The 26,606-nt window shown below is 41.4% G+C and overlaps 1 protein-coding gene across 1 annotated transcript in view; it reads right to left on the bottom strand.

The window, feature by feature from the left end:
- Positions 1–840: 840 nt before the first annotated feature.
- SI (sucrase-isomaltase) overlaps positions 841–26,606 on the bottom strand; it is a gene marked incomplete at both ends in the record, with an annotated part of 41,014 nt that continues 15,248 nt past the window's right edge. Inside the window, 31 exons of the mRNA XM_082288251.1 lie at positions 841–903; positions 2,254–2,424; positions 3,701–3,750; positions 5,002–5,090; positions 5,295–5,419; positions 6,048–6,104; positions 6,199–6,283; positions 6,785–6,933; positions 8,145–8,261; positions 8,353–8,387; positions 8,906–9,039; positions 12,316–12,454; positions 13,352–13,436; positions 14,028–14,159; positions 14,423–14,485; positions 14,583–14,690; positions 14,795–14,923; positions 15,644–15,769; positions 15,851–15,963; positions 16,375–16,471; positions 17,334–17,502; positions 18,489–18,643; positions 19,470–19,676; positions 20,929–21,078; positions 21,564–21,734; positions 23,039–23,088; positions 24,281–24,369; positions 24,734–24,858; positions 25,227–25,283; positions 26,026–26,110; positions 26,388–26,542. Coding sequence (XP_082144377.1) covers positions 841–903; positions 2,254–2,424; positions 3,701–3,750; positions 5,002–5,090; positions 5,295–5,419; positions 6,048–6,104; positions 6,199–6,283; positions 6,785–6,933; positions 8,145–8,261; positions 8,353–8,387; positions 8,906–9,039; positions 12,316–12,454; positions 13,352–13,436; positions 14,028–14,159; positions 14,423–14,485; positions 14,583–14,690; positions 14,795–14,923; positions 15,644–15,769; positions 15,851–15,963; positions 16,375–16,471; positions 17,334–17,502; positions 18,489–18,643; positions 19,470–19,676; positions 20,929–21,078; positions 21,564–21,734; positions 23,039–23,088; positions 24,281–24,369; positions 24,734–24,858; positions 25,227–25,283; positions 26,026–26,110; positions 26,388–26,542 — 3,480 coding nt within the window. The remainder of the gene's footprint in view (positions 904–2,253; positions 2,425–3,700; positions 3,751–5,001; positions 5,091–5,294; positions 5,420–6,047; positions 6,105–6,198; positions 6,284–6,784; positions 6,934–8,144; positions 8,262–8,352; positions 8,388–8,905; positions 9,040–12,315; positions 12,455–13,351; positions 13,437–14,027; positions 14,160–14,422; positions 14,486–14,582; positions 14,691–14,794; positions 14,924–15,643; positions 15,770–15,850; positions 15,964–16,374; positions 16,472–17,333; positions 17,503–18,488; positions 18,644–19,469; positions 19,677–20,928; positions 21,079–21,563; positions 21,735–23,038; positions 23,089–24,280; positions 24,370–24,733; positions 24,859–25,226; positions 25,284–26,025; positions 26,111–26,387; positions 26,543–26,606) is intronic.

The following is a 26,606-nucleotide window of genomic DNA, read 5'->3' as shown; positions in this document are numbered from 1 at the left end:
CACTAAGCCACCTAGGAGATGTTGGCTATTGAGTTTTTTACCCCAAAATTTTAAAGCAAGGAGGAATCCTTTTAATGAATGTAAAGCACAGCCCCTGGAGATCACCACTACCTCCAACAGCCATTTCTTCTCCTCAAATTTAATTGTAAATATGTTTTCCCAGTCTCTTTAGTTCACGTGCTGCACTCTTGGGATAAAAGGAGGCTTTAACATTAATTGTTATTATGGTAAAAACACAACAACAACATTTCCTTCCGTGAAATAAACACACAGAGACCAACACTTGTTAATTAACCTTGAAACCTCGGGTTTAATTTTACAACTTCAGGTTCAAACATGGGAAACACAAAGATGTGGCTGAAGTTGTACAAAACCCCCTCAACTTCAAATGATTTTTTCAAGTATTTGAGTATTTTGTAGATCAAAAACTTTAAATATTATTTCATGCTAAATCAGTCATCTGTAAACATTTGCTTTTACTTCAATTCTTCTCCATAGTAGTAACTTGCATGGGTGTAATTAAAATTAGGATGGAATTTAGATATGGACAAAATAATGCCTTTAACTCCACTTAGGTAACAACAGCTGCATCTTTTTTCACAAAATGTATTAGATACTAAGTCAGACAGGAATTTTACTGTGAAAAAAAAGAGTTTTCCCTTCAGTTCTCAGCTTTGAAAGATGAAGTTCTCCTAAAGTGTCACCACTGGCATGTGACTGCTTTGTACACAAAATACCTGGGTACAAACTGGCTGTGCTGGTGTGGTTTTAAGGGAAAAATTGAAAGAGGTTTTGCAAGTCTGAGAAAACCCAGTGGTGTGGCTGATGTTATTTTCCATTTCAGCTCCATTGCAGGGTGTAGTTCTGGCCCAGTTGCAGCTGGAGATTGCTGATTGTCAGGAGCTGAGAATAAAACACACAAAATGCGCATTTAGGAGTTCAGCCCTGAAGATCCACGGTGTTTTCTGTGCTCCAGGGAGATATTGGCTGCTCATTTTAACCTACAGGAATTGATTCCTCTTTTTTTTTTTTTTTTTCCATTTGTGTTTTTATCACTCCAAACAGTTTAACCGGCACAGATTTGGGAGTCTGACCATGACTCTCTGATCCCTTCCTTCATTCACAGGCTCTTTTAGAAGTCAGGTTCCTTTTACTTTAAAAATTAAGGAATTTTTTAAAGGCAGCCAAACTCAGAATACACTGTAATTCAGCAGTGCCTATGAATTTTTTTTTCCATCAGAAAGTCAACAGCAGAATGAAACATTTCCATTCTCTTTTATATTTTTAACCCCCTTTTTTTTTGTTGTTGTTGCGTACAAAAATTCTATATTCTGATTTTGCACTGAAAGAGAGGACAAACTAGAACATGAGAGAAGGCTGAATCCCAAAGGAAGGATAGGAACATCCCAGTAACAAGAGGTTGCTAACTCTCATTGTTTGGGGAGACGGGAGAGGGTGAATCCCTGGACAGACACAACCCACAGAGATGGAAATCCTGGTGCTCTGAAGTTGGCCAAAGGTTTCCCAATAACCTTAGAAAAAGTGGGATTTGCCTTGCCCGGGTGGGAACTGAGTGCTGCAGTGCCCAGAGCCAAAATGGGACAGGACAGAGCAGGAAATGGTGGGAGGCAAACAGGGCTGGGAGAGGGAAATGTTGTCAGACAAGAACGACAACAACGGGGTCACGCAGAGACCAGGAATATACTCAGAGATGCTTTGCCTCCTGTCACAGCTCCAGGTTGCAGGGAAGCTGTTAGGGAACAAAATCCACTTTTCCAGAAGCAGTTTGGGTTCCTCAACAGGGACTGCTGGGCTTGAAAGCTCTAGCAAACACAATATTTTCTATGCATTAAATTGTATTAAAGAATCATTACCTGATGGCAGCTTGTGCATCTTTCTGAAACATGGTATATTTTATATATGGTAAATATGTAAATATTTTAAATGTGCTAAATACAGAAATAATTTAAATATGCTAAATATATTAATATTTTAAATGTGCTAAATATATTAATATTTTAAATGTGCTAAATATATAAATATTTTTAAATACGCTAAATATAGAAATATCTTAAATGTGGTAAATATAGAAATCTTTTAGATATGCTAAATAGATAAATAGGTAGATACATAAATATTTAAATATGCTAAATAGATAACTATTTTAAATATGGTATTACAGCTGAATCTCCACAGGTTTCAGAGCACAAACGCAGGTGGGAAACCTTTTTTAACCCTTCAAGCAGATCTCACCTTCTTGTCGTTGTCATAGTCAAACTTGTGGGATGGTGGGATTGTCTGCCCATTCTGAGACACTGTCACCTGCTGGACACTGGTGGGCACCCCCAGGACTTTGATGTCAGTAAACATCAGGTTGTTTGGATCAGTGTAATTCTGATGTATAACTCTGATATCCAAAACAGTCTGAAAGGAAGAGGGAAAATATCAGCGATTGGGATTAGACTGGGACAAATCCAGAGCATCTGTGGCTGCCCCTGGATCCCTGGCAGTGCCCAAGGCCAGGTTGGACACTGGGGCTTGGAGCAGCCTGGGATGGTGGAAGGTGTCCCTGCCCATGGCAGGGATTGGAATGAGATTATTTTTAAGGTCCCTCCCAATCCAAACCATTCTGGAATTCCATGAAATCCACTTGAGTTTTCCATTTGCTGTCCTCACTCCAGGTTTTTTGTTCAAGTTTTTTTCCTAATTACATGTGTGTTGTGATTTATTTTTCCAACACTGAAAGCTTTCCTCCACTTTGTTAACCTGGCCAAATCCTGGGCTTTGCAGGTCCTTAATTGCCACTCAGCTGATTGATGTGAGGAGTGAAGCAACGAGAAATTCTCAACCCCTGGATGGGCAGCAAGTGCTGCAGGACAAACCCCTCCTTCCCTGCCCCTGTCTCACTTTCCAGCTTCTGTGGGAGCAGCTCCAGGCTCTAATCCTTCTCCTTTTTGCCCTCCCAGAACAGCTCCTTCCTCCCCATCGCCTCCCTCAGCACTCACAGGCCCCCTCTCGTGCCGTTACTGAGATTTTAAGGGGATTATGGATTTCTTCAGGATGTACCCAGATCCCACACAAATGTGCTGTGACACAATCCCACGTATTTAGGGCTCAGAGGGTGAGTGTTTTTCATTGTTGGTTGATTCAAGACCTCTTTAATTAAGCTTTTCCTTACCAAGTTTTTGTAGGAGCAGGGAAAGGTGCATTTATTTTATAATCTCCTTACAACTGCAAATACTGAGTGTTAGCAAAACAAACTCCCTGCCTTAGCAATTAACACCCTTTTATTTGACAAAGACAGAATTAAAGGTGAAGAAAGAACAGTGTGGATAAAATTAGAAGCACACTGGAAAGTAACGAAATAAGAAAGTGTGTTTTCTGCTACAATATAAAGAGCTTTTCTTTTAAAGCAAAACTCCCTATAATTAGAGCCTAATTTATTTGCAGATATTCGATGGTTATGATAAGAAGTGAAATCTGACAATTGTACTTAACAATACACTCCAGGATCATTCCTAAGCTCATTCTTAACACAGTTTAATCACATTTCTTGTAGCCTAATCAACTGTGAGCACAGTTTAATGTAAGGTTGGGATATGTAGACATTAGGAAGACCCAAATTAAAATACCCACAGTTAAAAATACAATAAAATCACCCAAAAGTGCCTATTAAATACATATAAGCTAATGTGATTACCTGATTAGCAGTAAATGATGTTAGCAGGTAAACACCATCTTCATATGCATCTGTTGTAAAGAAAGAATAAAAGAATTAAAAGGAATCAAATGCCTTTTCTATCCACCTTATTTAACACATTATTGAAATTTCAGCTCAAGGATTGTGTCCATGGACAACTTACAAATATAAGGGATGTATTTGTATGTAAATAAAGAGAAGCCGTGCATTTCCAGAAGATAAATGCTGTTAGACATAAAATATTTTCAGTGTGTTTCAAGTTTAAATGAGGACAAAAGGAGAACATTTTAGAGGCAAGATATAAAAGCAGACAAAGAAGCAGCACTAGGAAGATCAGGGGAGTTTAGATGAGGAGAAAAATGTTCCTGTTTCTCACTGAAGAGTCATTTCCCACATCCCCCTCCACTCACTGCCCAATTACAGGTGACACCTGACCATGACAGAGGCTGCTGCCTGTCTGAAATGGCTGTTTTTATTTTCCCAGCCCTATAATTCAGCTATGCCTGCCCTCAGAGCAGTGCTGGCATCTGGGCATTGAGGCTCCTGCCTCAAGTGGTGCCTGTGAGATGCTCCTTGTAATCCATGTAAATCCCATTTATCATCAGATTCCCGAAACATCGCCATCGTCTCTGGATTCCAGTGCTGACAGCGTGTGTGAAGCACCTCCAGATCCACCCCCAGTCTCCTGCAAACTCCCTCCACATCACATTTCCTGCCTTCCTGATGGGAATCTCAGGCCAGAGCTCGTCATCATTATGAGGGCAAAGCACTCTGGGAGGGGAGGAAAAATGACATCTCAGCATCATCCCTTACCTGCAGACAATTTAAATTTAGCCATGTTGAGGAAATCAGTGAAAGTTCTCACATGATCGATGGTCATGGCTCCCATAGGACTGGGGATGGAACTTTGTTATCTGCGTTGCCTCAGGCCCAGGGCATGATTTCATTTATACAACATATTAATTCTATAAATCACAGCGTTGTGTGGCTCAAATCAGGAAGAATCATGTTTCTGTAATGCTGATCTGCAGGTTTAATTCTGGTTTTGCCTCTGAGGGCAGGTTCAGATCTGTCCCCCAGAAATGGGGTGGCTGTGGCTGAGTCTCTCCCTTCCCCTCTCCTCCTCCTGGACAACCCACAGTTTGTTTCATCTCTCTCTAATTCACATCCTCAGGTTTGGCTTTGTCTGCTTGAATTTGGTCTTTGAATATCTCCAAGGATAGAGCCTCTCTTGGCAGGATCCAGCCATTCCCACAGCAAAAAGTAAAGGGTTTTAGGGAGGTAAGAAACCCTGGACGTACCAATGCGAACCCCATCATCCCAATAAAGGTGTCCTTCTGCAAACAGAGCATCATCCAGGGCCACCGTGAGTCCCATCGCGTTCTTCCGGCTGTGGAAATCACAATTTTCCCTCAATTTCCTCAGCTAATCTCATTCCATACTTCCCAAATGGCAATTTCTTTACAGAAATCTTGTGTACCACCCAGCCGACCTCCCACAGCCATCTTCCCATCCCATACTGTTAAAGGAGACCATTAGGAAAAAAAACCAAAACCCCAAAAAAGATAAATTTAAAATTTTCACTTCTTCCTACCTGAAAGCAGTTGTATTAGCAGGTGTCTGCCAAGGCAGGATGTATCCACCTCGGATATGCAGGTTGATATGATCCAAAGCAGCTTGTAAAGTTTGGAGCTGTCCCCTAAAGCCAGTATCTGCCTCCTGTGTACAAAAAAAATTGAATCTTTTACAGAGTTTTCCTTCAGAATGCAGTGATAATATTTCTCTAGACAGGTTAATTAGGAGTTGTTACTGCAGGAGTAACTAGTAACAAGAGGAACCCCGAAATTTTGGCCCTATAAAAGCCTGGCCTGACCGTGGGTGACAGCAGCTGAACCAAAGGGGCCAAGCAGTGAAACGCAAACCTGTGATTAATGAAGGGAGTTTTGATCCTGCTCTTCCTGTTACCAAATCTTTTATTATATTCTGGGAAAAATTATGCAGCTAAACCTGGTTTGTTTTTTTCTTTATCAGAGCATTCCGTTACAAAACCTTCTGTGTCTTGTTCAAGGGTTACAAAAAGTGAAAAGAGCTCTAAGATAAAGGTATTACTTCACCTTTTCATTTACTGTAACTCTGGTCATGTTATTATACATTATTATAAAGGAATCGAGGATTTTTAGTATTTTTTTAATCAGCTGAGTAGATTTTATGTTTCTATGAACTTTTATTAAATGCAAATGAGGCAGGAGAGTGTTCCCACCTCCCTGCCACACTCAGCACTGTGGAAAGACAGAAGATATAAATTAAAATATAAGTTTTAAAATATAATTTTTATAGGATGACTTACTGTGTAGTAATCATACCAGCGGGCATTGGGGAAATAAGCCTCCACACTTCGAGCATCCTGCAATTAAACACACACATTTTAGGCACCTCAAATCAAAAAGTGAAGCTTAAATTAAATGACTTTAATAATTGGTGCTTAAATTGGTGCTCACCGGTTGCATCACGGGGCTGATGAGCAGGGCAGGACCCCAGAGGAACTGCTGGTCGATATCCCACGTTTTTCTGTCCTCCACAAACCTGTCAGGATGAGACAACGAGAGCTGAACTTTCCCAAAGTGTTCCTCCTTGAAGACCCTTCTGTCAGTAATTGAACCCACTCTTTCTAATATCTATTGACTCGTTACTGCTGTTAATAATTCAGAGATCAATTAATGGTTGCCAGGAATGCACAAAGTGAAACTCATTAGAGAAATGCAAGTTAGTACTTTAGATTTCTTTCCATTTCTTCGCTTTTGCTTTTCAGTATGCTGAGACAACAAAACTCTGAAGGTCTTATGTTTATTATTACAATAATAACAACTTGGACAACCTGGGACAGATTTTCTAATTTAAGCCACTTTTTTTCTGAGTTTCTTGGAAAAAAGTAAATCACCACATGCAAAAACCTCTGTTTTTCCCAGCCAAGACTTATGTTTATAATTGAAGGGGAAAATGCTGTAAACTCTGTTGTTAGGGGGTCACAACTAGAAGAGTTTTAAAGGGAATTCCTGGTCAGGAGAGCAGGGGAACTGCGCTTACTCGTGGAGAAGGGGGCGGATCACGGTGCTGCCGTGGGCGTGGGCGTCATGCATTAAGGTGTAGAGATAAGGCAACAGGGTGTATCTGATGTTCAGCACGTTCCTGGAAATGTTGTGGAATGTGGCATTCCAGGCAGCAGGATCTTGCCTCTGGAGGAGAAGAGAGTGTTAGAGAAGCTGGATTGGACTGCCTGGGAAAGCTAAGAAAAAAAACCAAACCCAAATCAATGTAGCAAAACAAACCAAGGAGATTTCGCCTCTGAAGCAGAGCATCTTCAGTTATTTATTCTTCAGCTCAGGAGAGAGTGAAAACAGTGGCTGTCACTGTCAGCCCCAAGATGGCAACGGAAAGGAGGAAAGCTGATAAAAACTGTGGGGAAATGCTGCAAAAACGTTTAATGCAAGGTGTCCCCAAGGCGTGACACGTCCCCCTGTGCAGCATCCACCAGCCCCCTGGTCCCGGCCTCGCAGCGAGGGTCTGAGGCACCAGTGACTGACGGCAGGAGAGCTCCCAGTCTTTAGGACAGGTATGGAACAACACCTTGGCAAAGTGGCTAACACTGGAAGCACCATGATAACCCCAAATCTGCATTTTGAGGCTTTCCCAGGCCTGTGGAAGGTGTGTGCTCTGAGATAAAGCACCCGGCTCTCAAAAGGAGGCTTTAATCCATTAGATATTTGCCATCTAAATAGCTCCACTCTGCTAGACCTGAAGCTTTCCCTGGAACAGAAGTGCTGTTTCCCTTTCTTTTATTTTCCCAGTTATCTTGTTTGACAGCTTTCTCCACTCCAGTCCTTAGCCTCCATTCAGGCAATTCTTTCCTTTTCCTTTTAACAGAACTACAATATCTGATGGTGGCAAATGTGCAAAGCACAGAAATTCCTGAGTCTCACTCCAGCATCTTATTCCACTGCCCCATTTTCTCATTTGTTGTGTAATTATGGGCAATTAGGGCTGAGAGCACCGAGGTCGGTTGTGCCCCTTGAAGTTTTTGCCATAAAATCACCACTTTAGCTCTGCTGTAGCACATTGAAATCCAAATGGCCCAGAGGAGAAAAATATGTAGAGTTTGATTCAGTCTGAGCAAAGTCAGAACATACTTCCTTCAAGTGTCCAAATCTAAGAGCTGCCCTTCTGTGGGCACAAAACCTCTCAGGTGATGGGGAGGCTTGTAGCAGAGCCAGCATAGAAAAAATGACAATTTTCACTTGATAAAGAGCCAAAAGTGTTCTTTTCTTCTCCATTTTAATTGAAATGTGGGGAGTAGTTGTGCCAGGCCAGTTGTGGGTTGTTCTGGCTGGTTTTTCCTGGGTGTTGCAAGGGCCCAGGCGTTAACAGCTATTAAAATACTGCCACTCACCTTTGTTCCTTTCTGATTGTGATTCCTTGAATACGGGTAAAATGCACCCAGCTGCATCCAGCGGAGGCACATCTCGTACTCTGCGTCATTGAAGAAGCCACAGATATCAGCTCCTGTCTGAAATTTTCAGAATAACCCAAATGGGAAACTGTATTACCATGTCCAGCATCAGGGTAATTAAATAGAAGTTAATAACTCATTAGCTTACGTAAGATATTCCAAAGAGACTGAACTCCAGCATGCCTGAAAAGAGAAATAAATCGGTGTTAGTGGCTAGGTTTTTTCACATGATGGTTACACAGAAAATGTTTATTGCACTGCTGAATCAAAAGAGAAAACAACAAACAAAAGCCCCACAATTTCTCGAATGTGTGGTGTTTTCCTACGGCAGGGATGTGGGTGGACAGGAGCAAAGAAAAAAGTGAGTGGCAGGACACAGTGCATGGAGGAGTCTGGTCCCACGGGAATTAAAGGAGTTCCCAGCACCTGGCACAGAAAGGTGTAAGAAGAAAAAGGAAAAATAGGAATTGACCACAAATTCTGGTTGCTGAGCCAATTTTTTACATCTAAAATCACAGGAATACAGAAAGCAAGGAAGTGAAGTAAAACCAGGCTGGATAAAGCTTGGAGCAGCCTGGGACAGTTCAAGGTGTCCCTGCCATGGCAGGGGTGGAACTGGATGGGCTTTAAGGTCCCTCCCAACCCAAACCATTCCATGACTCGGTGATCCCAGGAATGCAGACCCTTTTCCTGCCACGTACCAATCACAGATTTGGACAGCTGATCCCAGGCTGCCGTGTTGTCCCCCAGCCAGTGCCCTGACCACCGCCCGCTGCTGGGGTACGTGGAGCGGGTGATGACGATCCCGCGCTCCTTGGTGGCGTTCTGCAAAGCCCTGGATGGAAAACAGACAGAGAAACGAGTTACAGGAGAACTACTGCAGGAGAATTTATTGCATAAGGGCCTCTGAAAAGAAATCTGTGGGTTTATATTATCATAGGGAAGGGCTGCATTATATACATCCAATCCATTCGTGCTTTTTATGGCAATTCAGTATGATCCACACGCAATCCCAGCAGTGTTGGCCAAGCTGCAGCTGCAAAGAGAACTGGCAAACAAAGAAGGATTAAAATACATTTTTCCAGCTCAGGCTCACTCCTGTATGGGAAAATAGGAACATAGCAAAGCTTTTCTAAGCACATTTTCCAAGGGCTCCACAATGTGTTCCGGGGCACATCATTCCTTTGTTAAAGTACCTGAAAATTTGAAGCAACTGTTGAAAATAATTCAGCAAAAATCAAACCAAAGGAGTGAAAACAGAGGTAGCAGGATTACTGGACGTCTCAGTGTAAGTTTAGTTGACTAAAAGGTACTGGAATAAAAGAAAAAAAAAAAAAAAGAGTCAGGGATTTATACTCCCTTGAGAAAGACCAAGGTGACAAGATATCAATAGGAATATTAGTCAGAAAATCGCCCTGATTAAATCCCACTGCTCTTCCAGCGAGAGCTCCACCTTAATTGCCCAAGCTGCTGCTTCACTAAGGCACTATTTGCTTATTTTTCTATAGGATTTGCAGCTTTAGTGACACCATAATTACAGCAAAGATACACAAGTCACTTAAATTACCACAGCAATTAGATCAGACTAATGTGCCACAATTATTTCCTCCAGGACAAACAGTAACTTTTCCAGGATCCTTTATTCCTTTGCAACACACTGCCCAACATTTTCATTCTCCCTTTGCTTTCCCTGTGCCAATAATGCTTTGGAAGTGGCAGACAAAATTTCAAAGGTGAAGGCAGTGAATGTCATGTGTAGACCTGCTCAGGGATGAGCACAACCTGAGTGTTCTGGGACTGGAGGCTCAGGCCTAGAGCTCCATAGCTCTATCCATGAAAATCAATTATTCAGATCACAAAGGCTGAATTAACCTCCAAACAGTTCCTGTGTTCACTAATAAGGGTTTTGGCCATGCAAAAACCTCATTACAAAAGAACAGCATCAAGGAAATATCCTGAAGTTTCTGTGTTTTAAGGATGGAGAACTGAAATGACACCAGGTTACATAAAATACTGATGTTCACTTTTCAGTAACAGTCTTTGGTGAGTTTTGTGTGCAAATAATCTTTCTGTTTGGATGGTTTAGTATCAAAATAAATTATTACATTTCTTCAGTTTCACAACTACCCCTTCAGTTACTGCCAAAAAATAAGTTTGGGACTGAAATATATGTGTATATATATTTTGTAGATAACATTTCCTATAAATTTCCAGTGTGAGAATATCTGTGGGAACTGAGAGATTTATTGTAGTGATTTCTGTTGCAGTGCCTTGCAAAAGAGAGGAGAATATTTCAGTTCATACTTAAAGCACAGAAATGATGGCAATGTTCCTTTTCCTATCAAACTATTTTCTATTCCACTGAGTTTGCACAGCAAGGTTTTGGCAATGGGGGGGCTGCAGGGGTGGCTCCAGTGAGAAACTTCCTGGAGCTTCCTCATTTCTGATGGAGCCAAGAGGGACCTGCCCATGGCTGAGCCCATCAGCAGCACTGAGTGACTTCGGGATAACAGGAATAAGAAAGGGAAACATTGCTCCCAACAGCAACTGGAGCTGGAGAGAGGGGTGAGGGTATGTGGGAGCAGCAGCCCTACAGATCCCAGGTCAGTGCAGGAGGGCCAGGAGATGCTCCAGGCTCCAGAGTTGGGATTTCCCCAGGATGTTCCATGGGGGAGCAGAGATCCACCTGCAGCTCCTGGAGGAGCCCACACCGGAGCAGGAGGAGGCTCCAAAGGAGGTTGTGATCCTGTGGGATGCCTGTGCCAGAGCTGGATCCTGGCAGGAAGCTGTGGACCCCTGGGGAGAGGAAGAGTGGGGAGGAGAGGGACAGCGTGAGATGAACTGACTGCAGCCCCTGCTCCATGTCCCCTCTGCCTCTGCTGGGGAGCAGGTAGAACAAGAAATGAATTAGGAAAGAAGTGAAGATGGGGGGAATTGAGATTTAGTTTTCATTGTCATGATCCTCTCTGATTTGATTGGTTATAAATTAAACTGGTCCCCACAACTGAGTTGCTTCACCTGTGGCAGTAACTGGGGAGTGATCTCTCGCTGTCCTTGTCTCAATCCATGAATCTTTCTTTATATTTTCTCTCCTCTTCCCAGCTGAGGAGGGGAGAGCTGGAGGGGCTTTGGTGGCACCTGGAGCTCAGCCAGGTTCCAACCCACCACATTTTGTGATGCACAAATCCCGTGACATCCAGCTGACAGCACAGGGATCAGACATCCCCTCCTGTCCTGTCAGCAATTTCGGCCCTGCCTTGACTGGCAGGGCTGTGCTGGCAGGCTGCCAGTGGAGCATCCTCTCACAAATCCAAACAGCCCTGATATTTTCTCTCTTTATGGTAATATCAAAGTTACCCAGGGCTTTAAGGTCGTTAGGACCTGCACAGAAAATCTGCACCTTGCTCACTCGTTGAACTGTAAATGAAACAGCCCAGCTCCATTATCATTAGATCGGGCGTTATCTAAAGCAGGCTGGGGACAATTCAGAGGGACAGATAATGACGTTTGCCTTGGAACTGGGAAAAGAAATGCTGAAAAGTAAAGCTTTCCTCTCACACTTTGCATTTTAAAAGTCACCCCTCCCCCTTTTCACTGCATTTTAAATAGAGAACATAATCGAGCCCGTCTGAAATTCACATGATTGAAAAACTCCCTTCATTTTCCCTCACTGGATGTGAAGTGTGAGGAAAACCAGAACCAACCTGGAGTAAACCAGGCAGTCCCAGCAACACCTAAAAACAGTAAGTACATGGTGTTTTAATTACAGTAATTATGTGCGGAAGAGATTTATTGCAGGGGAACCATGGAAGCACAGCTCCAGCTCAGCCCTACACAGACCCCCCTTCACCTTCTCCTGAAGCTCTGGTCCCACCTCCCTTCCTTCACCACAGGGAGATCCCTGACTGGAATAACTCCAGGAGCTGCCCAGTCCTTGGAGCATCCAACTCCACTTGGAGCTGGATTGAAGAACCAAATTAATCAGAGTGAAGAGAAAGATCACTCAGGCATCTGAAATAAACCACTGACAGTTTTGGCTGTAGGAATGTAGACATGGAATATCCATTTGGAACACATTTTGGAGACAGCATGGAATATGCAAAGCACTTACTCCAGCGTGGGTTTGGCTTGGGACCATCCATAAAGGCTGTGGACATCGTAGTGTCTGACTGGGGTCCCATCTGCGAGGTATTGTTGAGCTTCCATGCACATAGTTTTGTAGGATAATCCTTCTGACCTGTATCCCAAATCTTGTGGAAAGGGAAGAAACATATTTATTATTCTCAATAGGCATGTACTAATCATTTGAGTTACTTTTCCTTAATTTTCCTAATCTGTTAGGCATTCAGTCTCTTTATACTGTCACTTATTTATAACTATAAAAATGTCTTCTCCAAAATGGACTATTTCCAATATTCCTCTGCAGGTATCTGGGTCTGTGAATGTTTTAATAGTTCAGTTACAGATGCTCTTACTACAGAGGCTCAAAGAATAATCAGAGTAGATCAGAAAATATTTCAAATCTTTTTAAACACTGTCACACCAACCACATAAACAGAAAAATGGGTGTGGTGGGGGTATGATCTGTGTCTGAATATTAATTTCCTGGAAATTCCTGAGAAATCACTCATGAAACCTGAATACAACAGTAAGCAGCGAGATATGCTAATAAACCATTAATAAATAATTCCTAATTAGTACAGCACTTCAGGAAAGCCGAGCTAAGAAACCGAAGCATTTCAAGCATTTGACTGCTCACATAAATGGTAATGAAAGGAGACACATGGATATTTTCTAAATTTTTAATTAATTGCATTATTCATCTGAGAAAACCGCAAAACAGAGAGCTCAATTCTCTGCCATGCCTCAAGCAAAGCACTTAGACACAAAATAGGGATCAAAATCCATATGCAGCGAGGAGCTGGAAAGAACTTTATTTTTACAAAGTGCTGCACAGCTCCTGCTCCTGCTGAAGTGTCTGGGCTTGCAGTGTGCCCATAATCTCAGAAATAAAGGGCCACATTCAGTGAGGAGCTGTGGGTTTATAAACCCATCTTTATTTAGGCTTTTAGGCCCCATCTACCTGGTAAGAATTTACGTAGGAACCAGAAAAACCTAAAACTGTTCTAAGGAGGGATCAGACTTACGAGGCACGTAGGGAGGATTATTTAGGAGGTCATTCCTACAGCCATTCACGGAACCATTCACAAAAGCTGCTGGTTCATTCATGTCCTAAAAACACAGAGAAAAACCCCATAGTCTGCTACAGAACACCATAAATTCTGAATTACACATAAGCAGCGTTGCAGGGTTCCTCAGGAGCCCCTGCAGCTGCTGTCTCAGCTGGACATCCCATGTTCCATAAAGGGGCTGACAAAAAGGCAGGAAAGGGCATGAGGGCATGGAGTGACAGAAAAAGAAAAAGGGGGAATGGCCTTGAGCTGAAGGAGGGCAAGATTAGATGGGATATTGAGAAGGAATTGCTCCCTGTGAGGGTGGGCAGGCCCTGGCACAGGGTGCCCAGAGCAGCTGTGGCTGCCCCTGGATCCCTGGCAGTGCCCAAGGCCAGGCTGGACATTGGGGCTTGGAGCACCCTGGGATAGTGGGAGGTGTGGGAATAGAAGATTTTTAAGATCTCTTCCAATCCAAACCATTCTGTGATTCAGCGAGTCTTTCTTTCAAGATCATCAAGTCCAACATTTCCTTAATGAGAATTTAATATGGGATACTTCTGCCAGAGCAGTGCAGATATTGGGAATTGGAGCCCTCTCCACCAATGTCTGGCAGAGAAAAACAATCCAGAAACCCGATTTCTACACTTACAATCCACAGGCCATCAAACTTGAGGCTTCTCGAGGCGTTGGGGTTGCTGTAGGCCTCTAGAATTTCCTTCTTCCACCACTCCACCGTGGAATTGCGGAAGAAGTCTGGGAAAGCAACATGTGCTCCGTAGAGCTGTAAAAACAGAAGGAAAACAAGTCAGATAAGGGGACTAAAGACATCCCATAGTTAAATTCTGGAATTTTTAAACAAAAATTTAAAAAAAGACAAAAAATAATTGGTGGTGGGTTTTTTTTTGGCTCTTAGGATGATTTAGCCAGTTTCTGCAACTTATTTTTCCATGAGATTTATCAATGAGTTTGCTGCTATTTTCATTAATTAATTCCATTCATTAATGTCTATATTTGAGTCCAGAACCAAACCATGTCAATGTTTACCTGTATTTGTGTTTGTTCAGGTAGTGACTCGTTGACTTGGACATTGGGAAGAAATGGCCAGACCTAGCAGGACAAAGAATATTTCAAATACTCCAACCACACTGAATCCAAACTGAGCATCAACAACACACAGGTTTCAATACTCCTCCCTGCACAGTACCTTGGAATATAAAATTTCATCGGTACCAGGCCATTTTATGAAGACATCATTGTCCACACCTCTGGAGAAGGTAGGATAATCGGTTTCATTCCCAGAAATGGCTGGATCCTACAATTAAAAACACTTTTATCCTTATGCTCAAAACTCAAGTTGAATATATCCTCCATTTTGTGAGGCTGTATTGAAATTTGAAAGCAATGTTCCAAACTGACCAGGATAATGATAAATCTCATTCCTTCTGCTTTGATTTTGTCGACCAGAGCCGGTAATCCAGCAAAGCGTGGGCTAATGGTGAAGTCCATTTGCCTGTCCATGTAGTCAATATCTGCATACTGGACATCCTGCAGTTCAAAAAAAACCCAATTAATTTTAAATGGTTTTTTTCCCTTTTTTTGCCAAATATTGAAAATCTGCCAAAGTAAGTAAAATACAGAACTTTTGATGTGTAAAACTGGAAGCAGTGGTAACATCAGGATGCAGTTGTTAAATGAATATTACACATCTATCATCAAGTCCAAAGCAAAATAAACCTTTCACTGCTGCATCTGATCTGAGGGTAGGAATTGATACATGATGATAGAGGAAAAAACTGGGTTTGTCCGGATGTGTGTACACAGAAATTGCACCTATATTTCCATCACTATAAGGAAACAATGGAAACCTTTGTTCTACCTTGAAACACTGATATTATTATATTTAAAATGAAGACACATTCAATTTATAGCATAATTCTGTTAGATCTCTGTGCTATTCCAACTATCCCAACAACAACCTGGGCCAAATCACAGCTGATCTGACCAGGAGCATTACAGCACTGAAATGATTGCTTCATTTTTTCCCTGCTTGTTTTTCTTCTCGATCACGGCTCCTTCCTGTCATTCTTTGGTGTGAATGATAAAGAAAATTAAGCAACTTTTAACACAGCCCAGAGTCTGTGGAACTAAACCTGCTCTTCTCTACCCCAGTGGGGTTTTTTTGGTTGGTTTCTGGTTTAGCGTTTAAATGGTTCTAGTCAATGCTACAAAGCCAAAAAGCTCAAATGTTATTTGCTCCCAACGTACATAGGGAATCTGAGCTGCCTTCATTTCCTCCACCAGCTGGGCGATCTCCGAGTCGTTCACGTATCCGTAGCGGCACAGCTGGAATCCCAAGGACCAGTAGGGTGGCATGACTGGGCGGCCAATCAGCTGAAAAGGAGGTTTGTGGTGAAGAGGTGAAGAGGAACCAAACCAACTCCCCCCCAAGCCCAGCAGTAGTCAGGCTCCTACTTCAGTGTATTCTTGAACCACGAGTTCAGGAGTTGGGCCCAAGACCATGTAGAAGTCGAGAATTCCTCCGATGGTGCGGTAGGTCAGGGCAGGGGTGGGCTGCAAAGTCACATCTGGAAATGGAGGGAAGGAAAGGAGAAAAGGATGCCTGGATTTGCCACTAGTGCAAAACACTGACTGTAAAAAAGGAACACACGGAGGAGGATGGAGAGAGACAATTTACAAAGGTCTGGAGGGACTGGAAAAGAGGGAAAGGCTTCAAACTGACAGAGAGGAGGTTTAAATGGGATGTTGGGAAGAAATTGTTCCCTGGGGAGGGGGGGGATGAGGCCCTGAGGTTGCCCAGAGAAGCTATGGCTGCCCCTGGATCCCTGGAAGTGTCTAAGGCCAGGTTGGATGGGGCTTGGAGCAACCTGGGGCAGTGGAAGGTGTCCCTGCAGGGGGGTGGAACAGGATGAGCTTTAATGCCCCTTCCAACCAAAACCATTTCATGATTTTATGAAATAAAGTGAAGGGTTTCTTACCCATCGCATTGCTGTTAAGCAAGAGAACACCGTGGGCATTGCCATCTTCTTCAAGAGCCATATAAAATGGCTGATAACCATAGGAGTTCATGTTGTACTGCGAATAAAATAAAATACATTTTACTGGGGAAACAGTGCAAACATTTGTTTATTAACATTTAGTAATAAATTCAATAAAAGACGAGACAATTACCAAACATAGCAAATAAACCTGAAATTTATACACCTAAACCCTACCTAACCGCAAAACAGATCTGCAGAAGGTCACTTTGAACTCCACAATTTGTCAGTCTCATCCAGACTGCTCAGGCAGGAAGGAAAGCAAAGGTATTGCTGCACGTAAATTTCACTGATGAGAAGGTGCTTCCTCAGGACAAAACCTTCCCTGCTTTGCAAACAGGACCAAGTGTCTACGTGCTCAGGAGGTACTGGTGGCATTCTGTTATATTTTATTATCTCAAAATATATTCAAAACCTGAACTGGAAGTTAGAGCTATAATTAGCTGCTGCTATTTCATTGGCCATTCCCTGATAATTGGAAATTTGCTATCTTGTAGGAAATAAGATAAATAAATAGAGGTAAGATTTCTGCTTTACCCCTGTAAGTACTAAATTAATCCCCAAGCAATAGGAATTGTTCTGACTCATGTCTAATTTTCAAAACAATGAGCTGAGAGGAATAAGAAAAGGAGGAACGTGCTGTTACTCCTAAGCCATTCGTCACCTTCCAACATCTGACTGAGGACCTGAACTCTTCACATTGCTCTTGCAGATCACAAATAATGGGTTTACAGAAGGCTTTTGCCATGGAGACACCATCTAAATTATAAGTGATGATAAATACAGCCAGAGCCAATGCCCAGTACCAGCAGATACTTAGTGGATTTTAAAGTCCTGCCAAATATTTCTGCACTCCATTGGTCCAAAACATCGCATTTTCTTCTTCTTTGCCTACTTACAGTTGGAGGCTGGTCCCTGGTGAACATTCCGAAGGTGTGCCAGCTCATGTTGTGTCGGAATGTGGGCTGCTCAGCTTCTCCGAATCCATAGATGTACTGGGATGCCAAGCGGGTGGAAATCTGAATGAACATGTCGCTGAAGGTGAAGGTGGGCAGGCCTGAATCCCAGCTGGAACGGGAAGAGGAAAGGGAAAATAAGAATAGAGTGTGCTCAGTGCTGTGTTTGTGGCAGACACTTTGTTTTAGGCCACTCTTTTTCTCTGGAAATCAGTAAAAGTGGGCTAAGAGTGTTGCGGTTATCAAGAAAACTTAAAGCACACGAAATGGGGGTGTCTAATAACTGCTGAAGAGTTTAGGGACACGAAGTCCTCTGTGTCTCTCAGAGAGGAATTACACACAGGCATCAAGCACTGCAAGTTGCATCATATTTTGGCAATTTAGTGAGAAAATGCATTTCAGGACACTGCAATCCTATTTTCCTCTCAGACTGAGCACTGGAGATACATGGAATAGAGTAAATAAAGTGCTTTATACAGTTCACTGAACTTTCTGTGCAGATTACACTGAAATTCCATTCACAGGTCACATTTATTATAAATCAGCATCTTTCCAGTTAGAAACCAAACTGCAGCCTGGTGGGCTCTGCCAGAGAATTCCATTGTTCCAGGAGATTCAGTTGCAGGCTGAATTATTATTCTGGTTGGCAAAAGGCAACTCAACTCGCAATTAAGTTTTGAGTACTTTAAGAAATTTTTAAAAATCGGTTTTTTGACTAAAAAACACATTCAACTGTTCTCTGTTTTCTAGCTCCGACTTAATCAAGGAAGAAAATGCAGCTCATGCTAGACTTGTGTATCATATTACCAAAATCCATCTCAAGGTAGTTGGGACACTACTTCCTTCAATTTTTTTTCCTAACCATTTCCCAAAACTGACCCAAATGGCCAACCCTTAATGATCAGTGCTGTGGTCACCCTAAGGAACATTTTAGGAAGTGTAGAAAATCATTGTGCCTGCCAGAAACTTGGGAAGTGCATGAGGAACAGCCTTCAGAGCTGCCAGTGCTCCTCACTCCAACACATGCACAGAAAAAAGGTTTGGCTTGAAAAGAGCTACCAAAACAAGGAGAGATGAGATAAAGGGGCAGTGGCTTACATGACTGTCCCCGTGCTTTTGCGGCGGATTTGGATCCCAAAGGGTTTGATCTGGATTGTGACCTCATAGAGCCGGTCCTGGCTCGTGCTCGTGGGGGAGCTGGGCAGGTTCAGGGGCACTGGAACCTCATATCGTGGGCTTTGGGAATCAGAGATCTGTGAAGCAAAAATCAGGTTATTTCAGCAAGTCAGTTGTCTGAAATCTGAACCTGATACCAGTTTAAAAACTCTTGCTGTGATGAGTATTTTCTTTCAAATGCATATTTCTTGAATCAGTTCCTTCACAGGATTTTGTTGGGGAAAAAAATCCCAACCAACAAACCTTAAAGATTTATTTTGGATCAGGAGCAGCTTGTACAATTATCTATATTAATTTAAAGTATAAACTTATATTTAAAATATAGATGCATATACTTTGCAAGTGTAATAAAATAATTTTCTGGTTCATCTTTTACTCAACTTTTAGAGATCCTTTTTAATGTTTTCTGAAAAAACATTAAAAATATATTTATTTTTAATGCAATTTAATGTATTTAATGTATTCTGAAAGTGGAAAGAAGTTCGTTTTTGATGTCTGACCACTTGGCTCAATATTATTAAACTCATGGCAATAAATTACAGTTAACCAGTGTACAGAATATTTTAGAATGATTTAGAATAATGGATGTAAAAATAAGTTGTAGAGTCATGATAGTGCTTACAGAGACGTTTACCTGCATATTAACAAAATATTTTCAAAGTTCCTGGTTGACATGACATCTACACACTGACATTACACCTTTGATTCATGTGATTTCTTTGTAAAATGGAGTGCTAGGATTCTAGGATGCAAAAAGATGCAAGCTAAGAGTAATAATAATTGGTTAGAAGGAGAAGCATATTTACACAAGGCTGCTACAGTCTGTGAAGTATAAATTTGGCTATAAAAAGCCCTTTGAATTTCCATAAATGAAACATTCTAGGGGTTCTGGGATGGCATTACCTTGAACTGCAGCATGTTGTTGAGATGATATTTCACCTCCAGGAGCAGGTTGCTGACTGGGGCCGTGGCATTCTCGTTAGCTCTGACCGTGGCACTGTCCAAGCTGAGGGTGGCTACGATTCCAGTGGAGGAATAATTTAGGCTCTTGACAGAGTAAGGATTGTTGGAGCTGTAATAGCAGGCAGGAACACTCGAATCTGGTGTCTCCTGGTGCAAACAGAAAGGAGTTTCAGGTTAGTGAGCCAGCTGGATTTTTTATTAGGTATTAGTGTGGAATCCTGTTTTTATCAGATCTCTGTCAAATGTAGAATTTGGGGGAAGATTAATGGAATCCTGAATAATAAAATAATACAGAATAATCTCTACACTGAAGCAGATATCCAGCGAAGGCTGTACAAATAGTTCAGTCAGGAAACTGAATCCTCATGCAGTGAGGATGGATTTCATTTCCCCATCTCTGTGATCTTCAGGTCAATTCCTCAACATGGTTTAATCTTGGCTTGTGGAAATTCCTAAAGCTTCCTCCCTTTTTATCCCATTGCTCTCTGGTTGCCTTCAAGGGGATGTGCCTAAAACCCATTTCATACTCAGGCAACATCAGAGCAGATCTTTCCACTGGCTTTATTCACACAAATTATCCTTAATATATCCAGTGAAAATTACATCCTGCTCTTCTGATATCTCCTGACATTTCCAAAAGTCCAAAATTACAAAAAATTCTTTTAATAGTGCAACAAAACCAGAGCAGTTCATCACCCACTTCAGCAGGTGCTGGTGCAGGAGCAGCCAGCACAGAATTCTGAGCTTCATTCCTATGGGAAAGGCCCAAAATGGACATTTGAGATTTAGAAGAACATGGAATAATTTAGTTGGAGGCACCTCTGAAGTTCAACCCTACCAGGACATGTTTACTAATAATTAATAATAAAACCACGTGTTAAAGAACTTCATGTCAGGGACTGTGGTTTGGAAAGAGCTCCTTGGTGTGGATACAAACAATTAAGTTCACAAATGAACCAAAATTTCTGTCCAATTCAAGGATTTCCTCTCAAACTGAGATCCAGGGGAGTTGGTTTGACTTAAAATGTCCCTCAGTGACAGTGAAGGTGACACAAAGGGGCTGAGCCTTGCAGGCCACGGTGCCAGGGAGAGGCAGAAGGGGCAGCTGAAGATGCAATTCTACTTTTTCATAACTCCAACATTATTTCTTTCCATGTTTCAAAAAATATCACATTTTTCCTCAACTTCTGATATGATTTGGAGGAGAATTTACATGGTTGCCAACTGGTGAGGTAAATAAAATCCACCAGTACAGGCCAGCTGAGGCCTGTACCCCCATTGTATTCAAACCTGACAAATCTCCCAGACTACATTTATTCTGTAACAACCACAGAGGAAAACCTTTTATTCTGGAATTTATTTATTTTTGTCTAATTAGCTTAGAGAAATAACAACTTACTTCCCAGGTACAGCCAAGTTGTTCACATTTTTCTTTTGTTGGATCGGAGTTGAGATAACAATCAAACCTTTCATTGGCGTTCACATTAAGAGTCCAGTTGATTGTGTAAGATTTTCCCAGTTCAAGCTGAAGTCCTCTTATAGCAGTAACCTTATAAATATTAAACAATAAGCAGTTATTAAATGTCAAACCCCATCCAGCTTTCCTTTGCTCAGAAGACGTGCTGGTCCTCAAGAATAATACACCTAAAACTTGAAAATTCACAAAATCCCATCTTGTAAAATTTGGTCCAGTCTCACTTTCGCAAACGCACACAACTGATACTTTTACAGATAAAATGTAAAAAATTAAGATTCTAAAAAAATGGAATGAATCCCACAGCTTCCTTGGAAGCAAGCAGGAATAAATCCAGGAACAACTGCATAACTAAACTGCCTGCTGCACTGAGAGCATAACTGAGGTGCACTTTTATGGGGCAGAGTTGAATGCAATTGTACTTTTATTCTGTAATAAAACTCGCATTGTATTTCATTGGAGCAACACTGGCACTAAGCACCGTCCTTTGCAATGCATAAAATAAAGGTGATGCAATTGTAAATATATGTTTACTTTCCATTCTCCTGTTACTGCTTTACCTTTCTCACAGGATCATAGATGATATTAAGGGGATAATCTTGCACAACATTGTTCTGAGACACAGAAACTGCTGTCACTTCCTTGGACAATCCCAGAATCTTGATTTCCTCAAATTTCAGGTTGTTTGGATCAGTGTAATTGCTGTGTGTAGCAGTCATTTGTAGAACATTCTGAAAAATAATATAGTAGTCATATTCTTATGGTAAAAATCTGCCCAAAATCCTCCTGATTTAACCATTTTTTTTCTGTGAAGATTTTCACACTGGAGCATAAATAAGCCAATACCTTTTTCTTATGCATTAATTATTACCCTGCTTGTTGTTATCACAATAAAGCTTTCTATCATATAGACAATAATCTTCAGATTAGTTTTTCAGCTTTTTCTCCTTGCTTGGGAAATAAGGAAAGGCTGGGGCGGGTCTGTGACAGGGCAGATAAATTCCACCTGTCTGGGATCTTGCTGGGTTCCAACAACCAAAGGTTCTTACTCACTTCTCTTGATATAAAAATACCACTTCCTAGTCCATGTCATTAATTATTTTTAGATTAAGAGTCCAAGCAGAGGAGCTGCACCATGGCTGTCACACGTGAGTAGAACTTCCTTATTGCTCTCCATGGGAACATTTAGGCTAATTTTTAATTCAATGTCATCACAGTCAAGGGATGATTGGGCTACAGGAGTTTCAAACTCCAACAGTGATCGGGGTGTCTTATCTACCAATGATTCTTTGATTAATTATGATTTTAAAAAATAACATTCATGCTCTTCACTCATGTTCTGCTGCATTCTCTCACTTGTTCTATGCTCTTTCATCATGGCAAAGGAATGAATACCTTTACCAGAGATTATTATTATTATTATCATTATTATTATTGTACATATGTTATCATGTTATTTGCAATCCTTGTTATGCAATAGTTGCTGTCAATGTTGGATAGAAACACTCTCAGGACTCCACCCTGATGTCAATTAACCCTGCAAAGGCACTTTCAGCTTAAAATAATCAACATAATAAAACTTAACCCTCATGTAGTTTCTGGGGCTCCAGACAAGGTGTGGGTTTTCCTCACTCTTTGGAGACATTCAGCTGTATTTTCACAGTATAAAAACATATATTTTTTACATTCCCACTCTCTTCAGAGTCACAAACACTCCATGCTTTTCCTTTTTTACTCCATTTTAAATGCCTCTTATGCTTTAGAGTTCTCTTGTTCAGTAAATATTGCTGCTGAGTTTATAATGTGAAAGCAGATAGGAGCTATTTAGATATTTGTATTAACTAGGAGGAAAAAAGACAACAGATCTCATCCCAGTTAAATGAGAGTACTTTGAACATGATTCCTCTTGGCTTTGGCAAATATTTTGTTTTCCAGCAAATCTTACAGGAGAAAAAAAGAGAGAAAAGAATGCTCTTGGAAGACACTGGATAAAAATCAAAAATTGAGAGAAGATCATTTAAAATCAAATACTTACATCGGAAACTTTAAACTCATAATAAATGTAGGCTTTATTCTCAATTGTACCTAAAAGGTAAAGGGAGAAGTTACACTTGGAGTGAAGAAAATAATAAAAATAAAATAGGGCTGTGCCACTGCTAGAGACCAATAAACTGTTAATTACCAGGACTGGATTCAAAGCTGCAATAAGCAACCCAAATATTTACTAATGTTTCTTTGAGGAACTGAAATGTCCCTTTTTCTTTTTTCCATTGGCCAGTCTCCCAGGAGATCTAATTTTTTCCACAAAAACTCATTGAAATCAGCTCTTCTAAAATGCAATGATTTTTATTCTACTGTTATTTCTTCTCAGTTTGTCTTAAATATAAAAATTTGGGTCAAAACTAATCCTTTTAAGTACCCCAAATAAGGGTTCCTCATGCAAAAATAATGGTGGTGATGATGATAATAATAATGATAAATGCCATGGAACAATATGAGAGGAAATAACACATGACCAGGAAAAACAAATATAAAGTGTGGTCAATCTGGCAGTTTTTTCCGTGTACAAATCCTGTCACCACAAGCAAATTGTAAATGGTTCCCCTGGAAAACTGCAACCTATAAGTTTTGGGCAGGCCATGAACTGATCAAATGTTTTATTGCTCTGTTTGGCAGCAGCAGTGAGGGCAGTAATGGCTTTGTTATTTTAGGCCAAAGGAGCCCTTCGAGCTGTCCCCCCCACGCACAGCGGCCACCCAAGGCCTGCTGTGTTTATGGCAGCAATAATCAGCTGAACCACTGCTCTATTTCTTAAAAGCATCCCTAACTTTCCCTAAATTCCCAAAAGCAGAGGCTTGGGAGTTTTCCTGGGAGATATGATTGGTGTAGCCCACAAGAAGATGGAGTTGTGCGAGTGGAATGCGCAAAGTTTTCCAATGTTGATATTCAGATACCTCCCTGGATGGGCAGTGGTTTGCCTAAATTCCATGGGAAAACTCTGTCATCTCCTGACAATCTAAAGATTTCTCCTGAAAACCAGAGGTTTGACCTTAAAGTAGAGCCTAGTGTCTTTTTTCTTCACCTGTGTCATATTAAGTTGCTACTTTAATCTTACATTAATAATAGTCACAGTTTTCTACTTAAAAGTGATGCAAACCTGATTTATGAGCAAGTAGCAGTAGTGTGTTACAGCATCTTCTGTTCAGTGGGGACATTGAAATTTGAGCAGACTAAATCTTTGTTAATCTTATTTATTTCACTATTGATGGCTGCTCACCTGTAGATTCTCCATCATCCCAGAACAAATCCCCAGAAGCTGTATTGTTGATATCCAGGGCAATTATGAGTCCCATTGGATTCTTGCGGCTGTGGAAAGAGATTTATGTGTATAACAAACGTTTAAACAGCCTCACTACATCCTCCATGTTCATGTAAGAGTGTGACACCCAGCAGGGTCACAGTCCTTGGAGAATTGCCGTAGCTTAATCCTTGGTTGCCTTTTATTTTCATGCAAATGGATTAAAATACCCAGGGAGTTTACAAATTGCTACGCAAATAAACCCACAACTCATCCCTGAAGGTGTGGAAGGGAGGTTTGTCCCAGCAATTCCCACATTTCAAGGTGAAAAATCCTAAATACAATGGGCTGCTGCTTATTTGTAACCTGAAAGTCTTCAGCCCAGTTGTGGGGGAAAAAAGAAAGCATAAAATTTTCAGTTTGGGAGCCTACCTTGCCACTGTGGTGTTGCCTGGTTGCTGAGTAGGAAAAATGTATCCTCCTCTCAGGTGCAGCCCCATTTTTTCCTTTGGGGTTTGTAAATCGTGCCACAATTTCCTCATAAAGACTGGTTCGCCCTTATGGAATGGAAAAGAGAACAGGAATTTTGTATGACCCACTCCTGGGAGTGTTTTCTTAACACTCTTGAGTTTCATCAGATTGTTCCTTATAAAAAAAGCTTCAGTTATGTAAATACCAATAGGCTAATGGGCACATAAAGGTAAAGTAATTGCATATCACTGTGATTTAATGTCATAATCTGAGCCCTTTCTTTAGTCACCAATTCTTGTGCTTATCCCACCACCCTTCATCGCTTGTCTCCCAAGTAACACCAAAGGCTTTACTTCGGCTCTCTGTCCCCAAAGCAGGGCTGACAACCCTAGCTCATCCCATTCCTATTTAGAAAATGGTGTAATATCCCATAATATTGCCTGCATTTCCTTACCGTGTCATACTCGTACCACACTGCATCAGGAAAGTACACACGAGTGTACTCCACACCCTAAAAGTGAATAAACAACTCTCATTATTCAACTTCATCAAATAAACTCAATTTTCCCACAAAGCTAAAGTCCACTGTTAGAAAATCATTGATACTTCTACTCTTTGCTGTTTGCTTTCCTGGTGTTTAGGATGGTGCCCAGACAGGAGGAAGGGCAATCCAAGCACAATTTCTGCAAAGCTGCTGGGCTGTAACTGAAGTACTGCTCTGCAAAGTGGCAGCTCATTGGAAGCCACCCAAAGTCACAGTGCTTCAAAGCCAGTGAACCAGATCACATCCACAAGAATCTCTCTATCTCCTCTATTTCCACATTTTTTTGGGGCTGGCACCTTTCAGATTTCTCGCTTTCCCTTTCTGTATTTAACAAATGTTTTCTGTTTCTCCATGGCAAACGTGTTGCTGGCAGGAGAGATCATTATTTACAAGATTCTGCTACTGAATAACCCACAATCTTTTTGCTTTCTTGTTGCACCACAGAGAAGCTGAAATGCAGCAAGAGAAGCTGACTCCAAAGGAAGTTCAGAGATGATGTGAGGAAGAGGTAAACCAGAATATCAGACCAGATGTCTTTGACTCCCTAGAGGAGTGGAAAACAGGAGTGGGATTTAACTACAAGATTTTCCATTTCAGCAGGGATAAAAATGTGCTGTGGGCTCTCTCACTGAAGCAATAAATGAAGGGGGGAAACGTGACTCAACATGGCCCATAGTTACAAAATAGATCCCAAAACATCCAAACCTACCGGCTCAAGAACAGGGGAAATCAGCAGCCCAGGGCCCCACAGGAACTGCCTGTCGATGCTCCATGTTATTTCATCAGAGTAGAACCTGGATACAGGTGAAGGAGAGAGAAGAAATTGGTTTTTTTTTGTGATTTATATCAGCAGCAATCCCAAGGTTTCAGGGTACTGATTGTCCTCCATCACGAGTACAGGATGTCACATAAAAATCACCCTCCTGATTACACCAGAATGGGATTTCATGAATTGGGAAGTTGTCTACAGATACCCTGATGTGCATTTTCACAGGATAGAGGTTTAGAAAGTCCCCTAACCATATTAAATGTGTCAGATTTTCTCATTGGTTATAAAACTCCCAAACTCACTCGTGTAGCAGAGGCCTCACGACCGTGTTCCCTTGGGTGTGAGCTTTGTAGAGCAGCGTGTACAGGTAGGGCAGCAAAGTGTAGCGAATGTTCAGGTAATGCTTGGAGCTGTTCACCAACAAGGAGTTGGCTCCAAATACAGCTGGATCTTGAGGCTGGAAACAAATATCCACTATTATTATTTCCAAGTTTTCAAAAACACTTCGCCAAGCGTGTGAA

This window comes from Coloeus monedula (genome assembly GCF_965178545.1).
Source record: "Coloeus monedula genome assembly, chromosome: 10".
Lineage (NCBI taxonomy): Eukaryota > Metazoa > Chordata > Aves > Passeriformes > Corvidae > Coloeus > Coloeus monedula.
The sequence above is the reverse complement of the archived record's forward strand: the minus strand, read 5'-3'. Positions and strand labels throughout refer to the sequence as shown.